At 46.0% G+C, this 17,005-nt stretch overlaps 1 protein-coding gene across 1 annotated transcript in view; it reads right to left on the bottom strand.

Annotated features, from left to right (window-relative positions):
* Window positions 1-3,789, bottom strand: part of LOC121284060 (neuroligin-4, X-linked) — a 146,929-nt gene extending 143,140 nt beyond the window's left edge. The window contains exon 1 of the mRNA XM_041199063.1: window positions 3,640-3,789. Coding sequence (XP_041054997.1) covers window positions 3,640-3,760 — 121 coding nt within the window. The 5' untranslated portion in view covers window positions 3,761-3,789. The remainder of the gene's footprint in view (window positions 1-3,639) is intronic.
* Window positions 3,790-17,005: the final 13,216 nt, after the last annotated feature.

Genomic DNA, 17,005 nt, shown 5'->3' with positions numbered 1-17,005 from the left:
CTGACTACCGATTAAGGTAAGTATCAGAGTTCATCGCACAGGTTAGATTGGGATAAGCTGTTTCCATTAGTCATGGAGTTTAGGACAGGGGGCATTGTCTCAATAGCAGAGGCAGACCTTTCAGGAGTGGAATTAGGAAACACTTCTACACACAATGGGTGGTAGAAGTTTGGAACTCTCCTCCACAAACAGCAACTGATGCTGGGTCTATTGTTAATTTTACATCTGAGATTAATTGACTTTTGTTAGCCAAAGGTATTAAGGGATATGGGGAAAAGGCAGGTGTGTGGACTTAGGTCATTGCTCAGCTATGATCTTATAGAATGGTGGAACAGGGCAGAGGGGTGAAATGTCCTCTGCCTGTTCCTCTGTGTGTGCTCCTACATTTACTGCACATCCACATGGAGATGTGAGGTTTTCAGATGTCCAACGGCTTATCAGAAATGCTTGTCAAAGAGACTCGGGCAGGGATTTAGTGCAGAGGCAGTGACCCCACCCATCAGCTAGAAAGTCAGGTTCGGGCCTGCCCCACCAGTCCTGGAAGCCAGGGCACGATTTTGCATGGTGCAGGCAATTGTTGCCCGAGGTCCTGGTTTCTGCTCTCCCGAGGCAGGACGTCCCGCCTCCCAGGCCTGCCAACCAATCAGAGGACTGGCAGCTTTTCAGTCCCAGCAGCGCCATCGGAAGTGGTAGCCACTGCTGGCACCGCAGTAGTCCATGGACCAAGCCAGTGATGGAAGCTGGGGAAGAAGGTAAGTAGGGCGGGATCGCCCAGTCAGTTAGGCAGGTCCTGGAAGGGTGGTTGGGTGTGCCAATGGCGAGGCCTAATGGGGTGTGGTGTTTGTCAACCAGTCTGCTGTAGTGGGGGGTGTGGGGGGTGGGGGGGGCGGTGCCTCCATGCAGCACAGGTTGTCTGATCAAGTGGAAAGTACCAACCCCACAAGCGCACAGGCAGCCTCGCCACATGGAGTGACCACCCCCTGTCATTGGCTGCTCTCATCAGGTTCCCACTGTCTTAACATGTGCCAAGCCAATCTATACGAAAACACCAGAATTTCACACCTTGACCTCAAACAACTCTTAATGTTCCAGGTGTTGCTTTCGATGAAGTCAAAAACATCAAAAGAAGGATAACCACACTTCAATAGGAACACAGAGAGAGTATAGGGCGATAAACTACTTTCTTCCACATTATGAGTGGTGTGCAACCTATCCATCAAAAGTGTAAAATAATGCATGAGTATAAATTAAACTACGATTCACATGGATCTTAAGAGCAAGCATAAATCATCCAACATCAGCTCCATAATGCACCAAGACTCTGGTAATCAGGTTTGTGACAACAATCTTTGATCCTTCTACCTGGAGGCAGTTACAAAGGCCTATTATGGATGACAATCTAAGTTAGGTACTCATCAAATGGAATGGTACTCATCAAGCATGAGCTGGCTCTGAGATCTAAAATCAAAGCAGACTGAGTCCATCAGGATTTCCCGTTTGGCAGTCAAGTACTTTCCATATCACCTTTTCCCTGCAGAAACTGGGATCCACTATTTGATGTTATGCAACAGCAACATTTGTAGCATGCAACGTTCCCATATTCCTGCTAAAAGGGAAAGCATCAGAGAAATCATTATAACCGAGGCGACTTATTTCGACTTTGTTCCTGGCGTGGCGGGGTGGGGGCGGGGAGGTGGGGGGTGATGCTTGACCATAAAGATATCATCGTGAAAAGCCATATACCTGATGAGGAGCCTTGCTGGTAGCGAGCACATTAATGGTGATGGAGCAACAACCTTACAGGCAGAAGCGCACAACTAACCATAAAAAGATCTCCATTGATGGGGCCACAGCCAACGTTAATCTGACGGGGAAGCCTCAAAGGGTCCCGGGCCTCTCTTCACTTCAAACATTTTTCCTTTGACCCGATAATTCAATTGCAGGACTGTGCACAGAAGACATACCGGGGTACACTAGGCTAAGAATCTCTCTGAACACTCTCTGTGCATAAATGTCTCAGCTTCTCTGGTAAACTATAGCCATGATCTAAAAAAAAAATGAATGCTTATGATTTTACTGGACATACAGGAGCTAAGTCTTCATGAAATTATTTTGGTTGTCAGTGCACGCAGCGATCAGAGGGAGACTTATTCTCTTGTGATGATGCTGCAGGTTTTAAAGTTTGCAATGGGTTTAATTGGAGATGAACAGATCACAGTCAAACTTCCTTCTACATCATACGCCAATGCAATAATCAGCTTCAACTCAAGCCACAGTTGATTAAACTCCAACCAGGTTGTCTCAGAAGGTAAGAATATCTTCTTCAGGTTTTATAATGATTAAAAGAGTGTGGTGAGTTCGGTGGGGTTGCAGTGGTTGTTTTCTCAGGGTGCAAATTAGCCTTGGGCGCTAGGTATAAGCAAGAGATCGTGAACTGGCAGTCAGTATAAACAACTACTAGAAGTCAATGGAACAGAAAATTGAGGGGAAGGGGGTAAAGGGCTGATTCGTATCATTTTTGCAACAGCGGCCACGGTTAAGTAGTACCAATTCTTCCATTCATTTTTTCACAAGAAATGTTATCCCAGGATCTATAATTTGAATAATGCTAAAAAGAGAGGCATGAAGTTTTCTGTCTTGGACTCAACAGGACAAATGCAAGAATGTCAAATTTCAAACGATCACAAAAATTTATACCACAGGAGAAAAAGGGTGCTGATTGGTTTGCAGGTTAAGCTCATAACATGTCCCATTTATGCTTGCCAGAAGTGACATATGTTCATACCCAGGGGCCTGTTCTCTGCAAATAAAAGTAATATGTTCAAGCCTTGCACCTTTTTTTGAATTAACCAAGAGCTTAGGGAGACTATGGTTGCCTGGTGCTTTCAACAATGGTAATGCTTCAGCCAATCAGAGTCAAATTTCCAGCCAATCAGCACCTTTTTCTCCTGTAGTATAAATTGTTGTAATCATTTGAAATTTGGCACTCTTGCATTTGTTCTGACAAGTGTAAGATGAAAAGCTTCAGCAACATGTCCCTCTTTTCAGCAATCTAGAACTGTCAAACAGAGAAAACCTTAACAAACACAATCACACTGCCTCGTGTGCACTGCAGCTGCAGAAACCTTTCCCTTGGATGATTTGTTTACACTGATATAATATTCTGTCACAATGCGTTGGCACGTTCAGCCATTGAAACACCTGTGATGTGGAAGGATACAGATACAACACTCTTGCTCCAGTGCATTTCTCCCCATCCCACCTGCATTGCTCCAAGGGCCCACCAACGTGCTTTGAGAAGAAGGGAACAACGTGCCATTCCTCAGCAGGTGACAGCCGAATGGTGCTGGCAGGTGCCCAGGAATTGGTTGCCCTACCACCCTACTGCCACGAGCACCCCTTACACCCACAGCCACAGGCTTAACAGTGGAACCATGTTGAACTGGGTAACTGATTCACCTTGAGAGGGGACCTTAAAGCTCGTATGAGAGGCTGGAGAGGCAAGTTGTTGAAGAGCGAACCCATGACACCCCAAAAGCAGTGAGAGGCGGATAATGTCCTTTGAAATAACAAACAGTCATCCAAAGTCAATGTGAGTCCCATCAATCAGAAAATATTGAAACTGATCCAGTTACTCACCTAAAACCCCGAGCCTGTAGTTGAGCGTTACGACAATGACATTTCCATAACTTGCCAGAATGCTACCGTCGATCAGGTTGCCGGTGCTTTCCATGTAGGAGCCTCCGTGAATGTACACCATAACTGGCTTAGGGCCATTGTCATGAATATCTGTAAGAAAATCAAAGGTTTGACCTCAGATACATATAACCATTAAAAGACAGGCACTGATATACATATAAATGCCCGCACTCGCTCACACACACACACACATACACACACACAACACACATGCACATGTGCACATGCGCACAACAAACACACACACACACACACACAGGTGCACACACACACACATACACATACACACACACACACATACACACACATGTGCGCACACATGCACACACACAGGTGCACACACACACATACACACACACACACATGTGCACACACATGCACACACACAGGTGCACACACACACATACACACACACACACACATGTGCACACACATGCGCACACACAGGTGCACACACACATACACACACACACACACACACACACGTGCACACACAGGTGCACACACACACACATACACACACACACACACAGACACACGCACACAAACATCTCTTGTAATGATATATGATGGGTTTAACAGGAGGAGGATCAAACTGCTAATGTTCAATGGATTCACAGCATTCTTTATGGCCTAATATGGTCAGGGCTCCATACATGCTGCTAAATTCCAGATGGAACATGAAACTATCCCTGTTATTCTTCCAATGAGACGGAATGTTGCACTTTCTAACATATGGAAGATTAAAATGGGGTTCATGCATTAAGCACCATTCCTCCCGAGATTTAATCAGTGTCTCTTTGTTATGATGAATGGAGCAACCGGAAAAGTGATCCTCAATGTCGATGATGCCATGGTCTTCACTTCAGGATGCCGAGGACATGGAAAATCTTTCAACTCATCCCGCAGAGCTCTTCCCCACATGGCTCGGCTGGTGACTGCTGCTCAATGTGGATGAAACCAAGAAAATGGACCAGGATAATCCCAGGTCCGATCCCCATCCCCATATCATCATCATCGCCACCCAATATAAACTGGGAAAGCTGTTTTCAGCTGGGGTGCCAGTAGGGGTGTATCTGATATCAACACCTCAAATTAAGGAGGGGGAACTTCTCCCACAGCCAAGGGTTTCCCCACTCGGTTATTTCTTTCTAGAGAATAATGCTTGTAGAACATACAGGAAGGCCTGAACTGTGATCCCCATGTGGTCAAATAGCCCTTTGACACCTCTCGAGTAGGCTCAGGGAGGTGAGCTGTTAGCGAGAGTGGGGGCGGGGTGTGCAGGAGGTCCACAGAGACCTACCACTGAGTAAAGCTGAGAATCTGAAGGGGAGAGAATCGCCGGGAAGGAAAAGCATACCATCTGACATAAAGAAATCCCATTCACTTATCACACCCCCTCCCCATCCCCCCACCCTCCCCCCAACACCCGCCCCTTCCCCACCTCAATGGAAGTTCATTCTGTGAAGCAAGTCAGCACTTGGGATGTAGAAAAAGAGAAAAAACAAAAACCTCAGGATGCACACGGAATGTGCATGGCTTAAGTAAGTAAAGAAAAAAATGGGTTGGAAAATCGTCGGAAGGTTGGTTGTCATGCATCAGGGGGTGTGTGTGTGGGGGGTGGAGGGTCGAGCACAAAAAAAGATACCTTCATCTTCACCACCATCATTACTGGTTATATCATCAGCGGGTTTCTTTGTGTTGGCTCCTAGGTTCAAGAAAAAAGATGAGGACAACAGAGGGAAAAAGAGAATTCAAAAAAAAAACAGCAATGGTTTGCCAAAAAAGAAGCGAACATTTATTTTAAAGAGAGAGGAAAAAAATCTTCTGTGGAAAAAAAAAGGATCTCAGCATATTAAGTTAACGTAGTAAAAGCTTCGACTTCTACGAGGCTTTGTCATCGTAAAACAATCGTTTAATCTGGAAAAAAAAGAGGTAACAAAATGGACCTCTCTGCCAAAAGGTCAAGAAGTTCAACAGCAAGAATTGGTCTTTTTTAAGCACAAGATTCCCCCCAAAAAAAAGAACAATCAAGCAATTAGAAATTTAAAAGCACAAAAAAAAGTCAAGGATTCTTTCAACCTCCATGTTTATCAAGCAATGGTCCTTCTCCTTAGAATAATCAACCACAACAGAAACAGAAGTCTTGTGTTGGAAGCTCTGCTCGTCACAGGGTAACGCTATCAGCAGTGTAAAACAATCTAACAGTACCCAGTTAAGAATGAGAAGGCCAGTAGGGCCTGTTTAAAATAACTAGTGATAAACACTCGGATTTGCCAACATTCACCTATGATTCAGACTGGTCTGGTTTTTGAACGGGCTAACTGGAATGTTCTAAAAAAAGAATGCACAGGATTTGAATCCCCGACTCAACACTTTCCAAAAATGCGGGGGAATGAGAGGTCAAGGTTTGCAGGCGACTTGTCAATGTTCAAGCAATGTTGCCACAATGTCACCCTGCCCTAGGTTAGCCCATGCCATCCACCTTGACGAAATAGCAGCAAGCTGAAATATTTCAAATGCCTCCATCAAGTTCACCAGCCAAGACCATTTATATTTATATATATATATTTGATAAAATGTTCAGAAATCTCGGACAAGAACAGTGTGAGACGTCACTAAAACTGGGAAAAATAGGAGATTAGACTATGTGAATCAAGAAATGGTGGTCAAGTGATACCATGCTTGAGTTTTAAAGACCCAGGAGTTGAGAGAGAGCAAGGTAGAATGATTTGCATTTATATAGCACCGTTTATAACCTCAGAATGCCCCAAAACACTTTACAGTACTTATTTTGAAATATGGTCACTGTTGTAATGTGAGAAATGCAGCTGTCAATATTGTACACAGCAAGATCCCACAAACAGCAACTGACCAGATAACCTCTTTTTTCGATAATGCTGGTTGAGGGATAAATATTGGCCCAGGACGCCAGAGATAACTCCACTGTTTATCTTCAAATTAGTGCTGTGGGATCTTTTAAATCTACCTGAGATGGAAGACAGAGGCCTGATTTAACATCTCATCTCAAAGACAGCCCTCAGCACTGATCCAAAACGTCAGCTTCGATTACATTCTCTTGGGGGACTTGAACCCACAATCTTCTAGAAGTCCAAGTGTTACCAACTGAGCCACGGCTGATACGAGACAGGTCCCTTGAGAAAGAATGCTTTGCTTAAAAAGCATTTTAGGTTCAGTGCAATGAAGATGGGAGGGAGAATGCAGTGAATACTCGACGGTTGATGGTTTCTTTATTCTTTCACGGGATGTAGCTGCGCTTCACTGGCAAGGCCAACATTTGTTGCCCATCCCTAATCGTCCTTGAACAGAGTGGCTTGCTCAGCCGTATCAGGGGGCAATTAAGAGTCAACCACATTGCTGTGGGTCTGAAGTCACGCGGAGACCAGACCGGGTACGAACGGCAGATTTCCTTCCCTGAAGAACATTAGTGAACTAGATGGGTTTCTACCACAATCGATGATGGTTTCATGATCACCATTACTGAGACTAGCTTTAGATTCACGATTTATTAACTGAATTCAAATTCCACCAGCTATCATGGTGGGATTTGAACCCACGTCCCCAGAGCATTAGCCTGGGCCCCTGGATTAATCCGGTGGCATTTGAAGCTTGGGAGAAATTGGAAAGGATGGGTCAAAGCAGTAATGGCCACTGTGGCAAGACAGAGACAATCAAGAAAGTTTGGAACAGAGACAGTGAAGATCTGGGGTGAAGTTACAAGAATTCAATTGTGAATGGACAGGCAACCGATACCTAACAGCCTGAATGGAAATCTTTTTCAAGCAAGATTGGATACAGACTCTAATAAAATGGAAATCCTTCATCCCCCTCAGGGTTACAGACTGAAAGAGAAAGAGCATTAAAGCAGTTCTCAATATCAGAGGTGCCCTTACAAAATCTTATGGACATAACATAAATATGACAAGCAAAGAAGTAATCCCAAAAGACAAGCGCTGAGAGCCCAATGTTGCTGAAAAATCACAATCCAATTAAACTGAGCAATCAAATAATAAAGGTGGAGATCCTGAAACACTGGACTGGAGTAGTGAGGAGCCTCCGAATTCTCTTTACACTGCGCTGTCAATCCATGAAAACACAAACCTGTAGTAAAATGCACTAATAATTAGGGTTGTAGAATTGATCACTGCATTAGCATTAAAGCAAACTGTGCACAATGCTGAAGGTAAACTGCTTATTTATAAGTAACTTCTAGTGGGTGGGCCCCTTCCCCTATGGGTGCATGGGTCACTCCATCCCCCGCTGATAGCAGTTACATGGAGCTGGAAAACACCAATGCAATGGGAATGCCGAACATGCCCTTCCCACTGTGCTGAAAGCACTTGTCCATCATGTGGTTGATTGGGAAACTGAGGTATGAGAACCAGTGGAAGGTGTTACCTAAAGATCATGTGTAAGAACACAGGCTCAAATATCCAGGGCTCAGTATAAAACAATGACTTGCATTTGAATGGTGCCTTGGAAAACATCCCAAGTGTGTCAGCTGGCAACATTCGACAAGGCCTAGATAAAAAGGCATTATCACAGATGACCAAAAGCTAGGTCAAAGAGCAGCTTTAAGGAGAGAGATCGAGGTGGAGAACAGGGAGGTTTAGGGAGGGAATTCCAGAGGTTAGGGCCTAGACAGCTGGGGATGCACAAGAGGTCAGATTTGGAGAAGCGCAGAGCTCTGAGTGGGCTGCAGGAGGTTACAGAGATGTAAGAGGCGGTGAGGTCATGGAGGGATTTGAACATAAGGATCAGAGTTTTAAAATCAAGCTGTTGCTGCACCAGGAGCCAATGCAGCTCAGTGGGAATAGGACTTTGTGAAAGTTAGGATACAGGCAGCAGAGTTTCTGGTGAACGCAAGTTTGTACAGGGTGGGTGGTGGGAACCAATGCAATGCAATTGTCAAGTCTGGAGGCAGCTAAAGGCTTGGATGTGACGATGTGACAAGCAGGGTTGCAGCAGTTGGTCTTGGTAAGGGAGAGGATATGAGTTCGGGAGCTCAGCTCAGGGTTAACCAAGATGCCGATGAACATGCAGACACTGCTGAAGTTCCACCTTGTCCCCCATTGTCTTGTAATCTGTTGAAACGTGCTGATTCCTGTCCTACCTGCACGTTCCATCGAAAATCAACTTCAAAAGCCGTTACTGAGCCTAAAAATTTGCAATACAGGCTCTTTTCTTCTTCCAGCCTCCACAACTCCTCTCCCAACCAAACGGTAGCTGGTGGAATTTGAATTCAGTTCATAAATCGTGAATCTAAAGCTAGCCTCAGTAATGGTGACCATGAAACCATCATCGATTGTTGTAGAAACCCATCTGGTTCACTAATGTCCTTCAGGGAAGGAAATTTGCCGTTCCGACCCAATCTGGACTACGTGTGACTTCCACCTGAAGTAACATCTGGGACACTCCTAGTGGGACAAGCAGTAGGGTTTTATTGGTAATTTGTGCTGTTGTGCTATACAGATTTTTTAATATGTTAATTCTTGTGATGTGGACATCACTGGCAAAACCAGCATTTATTGCCTATCACCTTGGAAAGCTGGTAGGAAACTTCTCAAACTGCCACAGCCTAATGTGGTGAAGGTACTCCCACAGTGCTGTGAGGGAGAGAGTTGACCTGGCAACCATGAAAATCCAGCTGTTTAAACTCCAGGAATAACCTTATGCACACTTGGCAATTGTCAATGTGTGGCTAAATTGGAGGTGTTCCTACAGGGAGAGAGCGTGCAGACAAATAGAAATGCTTAAGAATCTTGACAGGTTTGGTGGTATATGAGACAAGTCACTGATTGCATAGAATATACAGCACAGAATTAGGACGTTAAGCCCAACCAGTCCAATACTGCGTTTATGCTGCATTTGAGTCTCTTCCCATCATTTACATCTAATTCTATCAAGCGTACCCTTTATTCCCTTCCCTCCCATGTGCTCATTAAGTTTCCCTCTAAATGTATCAATACTATTCGCCTCAACTACCCCCTGTAGTAGCAAGTTCGACATTCTCATCACTCTCTGGACAAAGAAGTTTCTTCTGAATTCCCAACTGGATTTATTGATGACTGCCTTTTATTGATGGCCTCTCATTTTGCTTTTCCCCACAGGAGGAAGCATTCCCTGTGTATCCTCTCTCTCAAAGCCTTTCAGAATTTTAAAGACTTCTACCTCATCCTCCTTGCTTTCTAGAGAAAAGAGATGCAGCCTGCTTCTCCTTTCTTGATGGGTATGGCAAGAAAACATTGAGAAGGAAAACCAGCCAAGGCAGCGATTGGAGAACTGCGATCATACTCAGTGGCCCTGGTCGGAGTGGGACAAAGCTCGCAAAGTTATCCTGGCTCCGATTGCTGTCCGGTAACCCAACACCACCAACCCCAACCACTGGAAAATTAATTATGTGAGTGTCTCAGGAGAATGGGAACAGGTTCTATTCACATGATTTTCTATCTAAACTGGCACGTGCAAAGTAGTTGCTTGGGCAGAATGCCCAAAGGGATACCAATGCCAGTAAAATCACACTGCAACCTGAGTCAGGACCGGTTGGGAGAGGAGTTGTCGAGGCTGGGAGAAGAAGAGAGCCTGTATTCCAAATTTTTAGGCTCGGTAACAGCTTTTGAAGTTGATTCTCGATGGAACGTGCAGTTAGGACAGGAATCAGCACATTTCAACAAGTTACAAGACAATGGGGGGGGCGGTAAATTTCTTCGTCTCCCAGTGCTGCCACCTGCTGTTACATGGTAGAGCTGGAGGCCTCACAAGGAATTTCCTGCTGAATATCTGGATGGGGATCAATCATTTTTCCTCGCTGCCCCATCTTGAGCAAGTTGCCTTTCTTTGGGGTGCCTATCTGACCTTGCAACCTACATTACATAGCTGCCATCTATACAGCCCGAATTTTGATAGCCAGAATTGTGGTCAGGATGTGGCAGTCTTGTCACATCCAGTCGTGAATGGTGGTGGACAACTAAACAACTCACTGGAGGAGGATGTCCCACAAATATCCCCATCCTCAATGATGGGGGAGCCCAGCACATCAGTGCAAAAGATAAGGCTGCAGCAATTGCAACAATCTTCAGCCAGAAGTGCCAAGCGGATGATCCATCTCAACCTCCTCCGAAGGTCCCCAGCATCAAAGATGCCAGTCTTCAGCCAATTCGATTCACTCCACGTGATTTCAGGAAACAGCTGAAGGCACTAGATACTACAAAGGCTATGGGGTTTGAGAATATTCTTGCAATAGTATGGAAGACTTGTGCTCCAAAACTTGCTGCATCTCTAATTAACCTGTTCCAGTACAACTATAACATTGGCATCTACTGGGCAATGTGGAAAATTACCAAGGCACGTCCTCTACACAAAAATCAGGACAATTCCAATCCAGCCACTTACTGACACATCAGTCTACTCTCGATGATCAGTAAAGTGATGGAAGAGGTCATCAACAGTGCTATCAAGTAGCACTTGCTTAGCAATAATCTGCTCACTGATGCTCAGTTTTTATTCTGCCAGGGTCACTCAGCTCCTGACCTCTTTACAGCCTTGGTTCAAACATGGACAAAAAAGCTGAAGTCCAGAGGTGAGGTGAGAGTGACTGCCCTTGACATCAAGGCCACATTTGACTAAGTTGGCATCAAGGAGTCCTAGTAAAATTGGAGTCAATGGGAATCAGGGGGAAAACCTCCACTGGTTAGAGTCATACTTAGCACAAAGGAAGATGGCTGAGGTTCTTGGGGGTTAATCGTCTCAGTTCAAGGATAACACTGCAGGAGTTCCTCACGGGAGTATTCTAGGCCCAACCATCTTCAGCTGCTTCATCAATGCCCTTCCTTCCATCATAAGGTCAGAAGTGGGGATGTTCACTGATGATTGCACAATGTTCAGCACCATTTGCAACTCCTCAGATACTGAAACAGTCCATGTCCAAATGCAGCAAGACCTGAACAATATCCAGGTTTGGGCTGACAAGTGGCAAATAACATTCTCACAACACAAATGCCAGGCAATGACCATCTCCAAGAAGAGAGAATCTATCCACCTCCCCTTGACACTCAATGGCATTCCTATCACTGAATCCCCGACTATCAACATTCAGGGGATTACCATGGAGCAAAAACTGAACTGAACTAGCCATACAAATACTATAGCCACAAGACCAGGTTAAAGGCTCGGAATCATGCAACGAATAAATCACCTCCTGACTCCCAAAGCCTGTCCAGCATCTACAAGGCACAAGTCAAGAGTGTGATGGTATACTCCCCACTTGCCTGGATGAGTGCAGCCCCCTCAACACTCAAGAAGTTTGACACCATCAAGGACAAAGCAACCCGCTTGATTGGCACCACATCCTCAAACATTCACTCCCTCCACCACTGATACACAGTGGCAGCAGTGTGTACCATCTACAAGATGCACTGCAGGGACTCACCAAACCTCTTTAGACAGCACCTTCCAAACTCATGACCACTACCATCTAGAAGGACAAGAGCAGCAGATAGATGGGAACACCACCACCTGGAAGTTCCCCTCCAAGTCACTCAACATCCTGACTTGGAAATATATCGCTGTTCCTTCACTGTTGCTGAGTCAAAGTCCTGGAACTCCTCCCTAACAGCACCATGGTACACCACATGGACTGCAGTGGTTCAAGAAAGCAGCTCACCAGCACCTTCTCAAGGGCAATTAGGGAGGAGCAATAAATGCCAGAGCCTAGCCAGAGACACACACATCCCATGAACGAATAAAAAAATGCCCCACACTGAAATCAATAATCTGCATTAGTACTGATCCTTATAACCCTAAGTGTTGTTCTCGACACTAGAATGTTCAATAGTCTAGACCAGAAATTTGATTCCTTGCAGCTTCATTTGACCTTTCTCGTAAGATAGAATTTGCATTTACACAACACCTTTCATGACATCAGGACCTCCCCAGGTCACTTTACAGCCAATGAGCTTATTCTTGGAGTGCAGTCACTGTCGTAATGCAGAAAACATGACAGCTAATTCATTTACAGCAAGGTCCCACAACCAGCAATGGCCTCATTGACCAGATAATCTGTTCCTTCACGATGCTCTTGTACAATAACCATATGAGCACTTATTTTCTTCGCATTTAAGATAGCCTCGCATTATAATGCCACCGGGCTACTGCAATCATTAGCAGTTGACCACAGCAGCTGTCTGTTAGGCGAATTCAGTGGAGATGGGTGTCTATATTTTACATGCCAATTGGGAACACAGAGAAGCTAATTAACGTGATTTGCCAGCAAGTCTCTCCTTGGTCAAATAGGTGTCTAATGCTTATGAAGAATTATCACTTAGCTTAATAGTCTCCAAAGCAGCCGATTGAGGCATCCACACAGTTGGGGCAGGATTTTAGAGTCATCGGTCAGGCACAGTGGGCAGGACCGGGCTTGGCCGGGAAACAGTCCGACCCCCCGTGATCGGCGCCCCCCACCGCGATTTCACCCTGGTTGGCCAATTAACGAGAAGCTCAGCACGGACAGGATCGGGGGGGGGGGTGTGGCGGGAGGAAGGCGAGCGCTTAAGTCTGCGCAGGCGTGGGGGAGCGCATGGTGTAAGCTCCCCGAAGGCAGTGAGCTACCTCCGGCAGCTGAAGGATTTTAAATACAAAAATAAAACAGTTTGGAATTCTGAAAGAAACGTTCCCCTACATCAGATTCCCTCAGGCGAACACGTAGGGTATAAAAATTCTGTCAGAACGTTTTTTGTTTCAATTGCTAATCGGGAACCTCATCCCGCCCGTGGATGAGGTTCCCTCAAAAATGCAAACACCGCCTGGCCGATTTGCCCACCCGCCAACCGTAACGTTGGAAGGGCAGTGGGAAATCTCTCTTAATTGATAAATCAATGGCCTTAATCGGCCTCTTAATTGCCAGGGTGGGGGGGGGGTGGGGAAAGCCGACTTTTGCGCACCCCCACTGACCGCCATATCCTGCGAATGTGCGATCGCGTCAAGGACGCTCGCCCGGCGTTGTCGGGCGCAATTTTACGCCTGGCCAGTTCGGGCACCTGCCCGCGGGACACAAACTTCTGCCCCTTGGGCCTTAACAGGCCCCTTCACTGTCAGCGGGTGGGCGCACTGCCGACTCTCGCGTGTGCCCGCTGACCGAAATACCGTGCGAGTGCGCGACGATGTCGGGACGCTTGCCCGACCTCAAGGGATGCTATTTTATGCCCGATGGGGTCAGGTGGGCGCTTGCCCACGGGATGTCAAGTTTCTACCCCCGGTTTTTGTTTGGCAGGGTGCTGAGGAGTATGTTAGCAAGAGTAAAGGCTTTGGGATCCAAAAGCACGTACGTGAGTGCTGCTGAGCACTAACCACATAAAGCCTTGCAGGCTATGAACGTAAAGCATTATCAAGGTTCCCATGTTTGTTCAGCCGGTACCACCCAGGCTGGGAGGGCACTCGTTTCCCGAGCACTTCACTGCCAAGCTAAATTTGGCACATCACTCCAATTCCCACTAATGTGCATGCCTGGCTGATCAATCTCCATCATACAGAATTCTTTAGACTTGCCTGAACTATACTCCAAATGGGATTGAGTTGATTCCAGTCTTCCTTTGCCAAGTCTGCCATCTTTTGCCACTTAGATCTCCAAGAGGCCATGTGAATTTATTTCATAAATTTCTATCCTTAGGAAGGTAATTGGTATTGGTGAATATTATCACTGGGAAGAGAAGAGTTTCCTGCTGTTTATAACCAGTGTCAGCAGTAAGTGAGGCTAAATGAGGCACTTGTATAATAAAGTTCAACCTCTACACTGTATCTTCATCCAAATATTTCGACTTTCATTGTCTTGAAGTTGGTTTTTACAAGTGTTGCATTTTATGCCTCGGAGATATGCAGAGACGATACACCAGATTCTATGTGTGCGGGCATCTTTTTTTAATTCAAATCTTTAAAATGTCTACTCTCATGTTTCCAGCTACTTATCTACAGTTCAGTTTCTTTTTCACTGTAACCACACACATGCAGATAACACACATAAACAAACACCAAACAATTGAACAATTGAATACTACAACAAGTATTAATTTACAAATGCTTAACGCAGTGGATGAAATCAAGTGTAGAAGTTCAGGAATCAAAAGGGTTGCTAAGTAGAATTGGAGAGAGAAAGGTAGCCAAATATGGACATTGGAAACAAAGATCCAACAGCCTTGCCCTGGTAACAACTGAAGGAGAAAGTGAAGGTAAAAACAGGAGAGAATGAAGAAAAATCGGATGACCATAAGACCATAAGACCATAAGACTTGGAGCAGAAATTAGGCCATTCGGCCCATCGAGTCTGCTCCGCCATTCAATCATGGCTGATAAGTTTCTCAACCCCATTCTCCCGCCTTCTCCCCGTAACCTTTGATCCCCTTACCAATCAAGAACCTATTTATCTCCATCTTAAATATACTCAATGACCTGGCCTCCACAGCCTTCTGTGGCAATGAATTCCATAGATTCACCACTCTCTGGCTAAAGAAGTTTCTCCTCATCTCTGTTCTAAAAGGTCTTCCCTTTACTCTGAGGCTGTGCCCTCGGGTCCTAGTCTCTCCTACTAATGGAAACATCTTCCCCACATCCACTCTATCCAGGATGGGTGGATACCATTGAGACGTGGACTGAGGGAGGCTTGAAAAAAGCCAAAGAAAAAGTAAGAAGGGTAAAGCTAGATAAGCATTAGGGAGAAGATAGAAGGATAGTCTGTTAGGGTTAGAGGAAGAGGGATGGGAAAGGGCTCATGTGATGTATAAGCGCTGGCATGGACCAATTGGGCCAAATGGCCTGTTTCCGAGCTGTAGACTCTGAGGGCAGGATTTTGCCACTGAAAGCGGGAAGCGGATTCGATCCTGGGTCGCGGACCTGCCTCCGTCACCTGTTTGCCGGGAGGCAGGAGCTTCCACGGAATCAGGGTCTTAACGGCCCTGGAGAAGGGCCTGCCACCCAATTAGTGGCCGGGGGAGTGGGGGAGGCAGGGCACCAGGGGAGTGGGCCACGTTGTGAACGGAATCAGCAGCCTTTGCTGTGCTAGGCCTGAAAAGATAAGAGAGGATACTCACCTTCAAAGTTGCCAGGGCAAATGGAGAGTAAGACCCGTGGAGGGGGAAGGGGATAGGGCAAGGAAAGGTTGGTTAGCAAAAAAAAAAAATTATAGTCACTCAGCCCACTTTTTATCGCACTAAAGAAAATTGTTTAGGCTCTTCCAAGCCTGCTGCCGCCAGGATACAGCTGGTCAGCTTCACAGGGCTCCGGACACCGGCCCGCCTCCAAGGAAATCCTGGGCGGTCAGGAGGCGAGCTCTTAGCAAGTTCCCTCGTGACCTCGAGCTGCCCAAGCAACAAGGCTTTCCTCACCTGAAGCCCCAACCCCCACCACCCTCGCATCCTGGGGGGGAAAATCAGCAGAGCCGGAAAGAAGGAAGCAGGCAGGCGGGCAGGCCGCTGGAACCCTTTTTAGTGTTTCGCCATCCCCACTGGCCTCTGTTCTGTCCCGACTCAGGGTGGCAAAATCCAGCCCTGTGTAATCCTGTCAAACGTTGTTTTTTTTTTTAAAATGGCAGCGCCCAATCCATTCCGGGTTTTGAGATTCCCTGGAAGTCATTCATTTAGGGCTCTTCCAGTTCGCAGAGAGAGAGAGAGAGAGAGAGAGATTTTCATTTCATTAGTCTGATGCATTGAACTCTTGCTTCCTGAAGTTAAAGGACAATATGTGGAGCCACTAGACTCCGCGCTGCCTCAAGGGAGTAAATCGCTTTAATACATTGAAAAGGTTGACATTTACCCAGTAGATTCAATTTGTAAATAGAGCCATTGCGACAAACCTTGTCACATTCATTGAGAGCACCCAGGGGATGCGGTGGGGGGGTGGAGGGGAGAAAATGCAATCAACTTCCCAGTCCGTACAGTGTACAATCAATGTGCCTGTCTAAAAATGGTGCCAAGCGTGAACAATGAAGGCAGAAGATGCTGTAAATGTACAGCAGGTTCAGGCACATCTGAGATCGTGAAGGCTGGAGATGTTTCAAGGTGGAACATTAAATCACTTCTTTTCATGTGCTCAAAAAGCTGGCTTACAATTTTGCACTGCGCATCATGCCTCACAGGAACATCTCTAAGCTTGCTCATGTACAATGACATTACTGTGCGGTGTGCTGACTGTTAAGTAGGCAAATGAAGAACCGCAGAGCCCCACAAACATTGTAATCTCCTCGGTGTTAAGGAAGAAACATTAGCCAAGAGACCAGAAGGGGCTCATCTCCACACGGTGC

This window comes from Carcharodon carcharias, chromosome 11, assembly GCF_017639515.1.
Source record: "Carcharodon carcharias isolate sCarCar2 chromosome 11, sCarCar2.pri, whole genome shotgun sequence".
Taxonomy (NCBI): domain Eukaryota; kingdom Metazoa; phylum Chordata; class Chondrichthyes; order Lamniformes; family Lamnidae; genus Carcharodon; species Carcharodon carcharias.
Note: the sequence above shows the minus strand (reverse complement) of the source record. Positions and strands in the feature narration are given on the sequence as shown.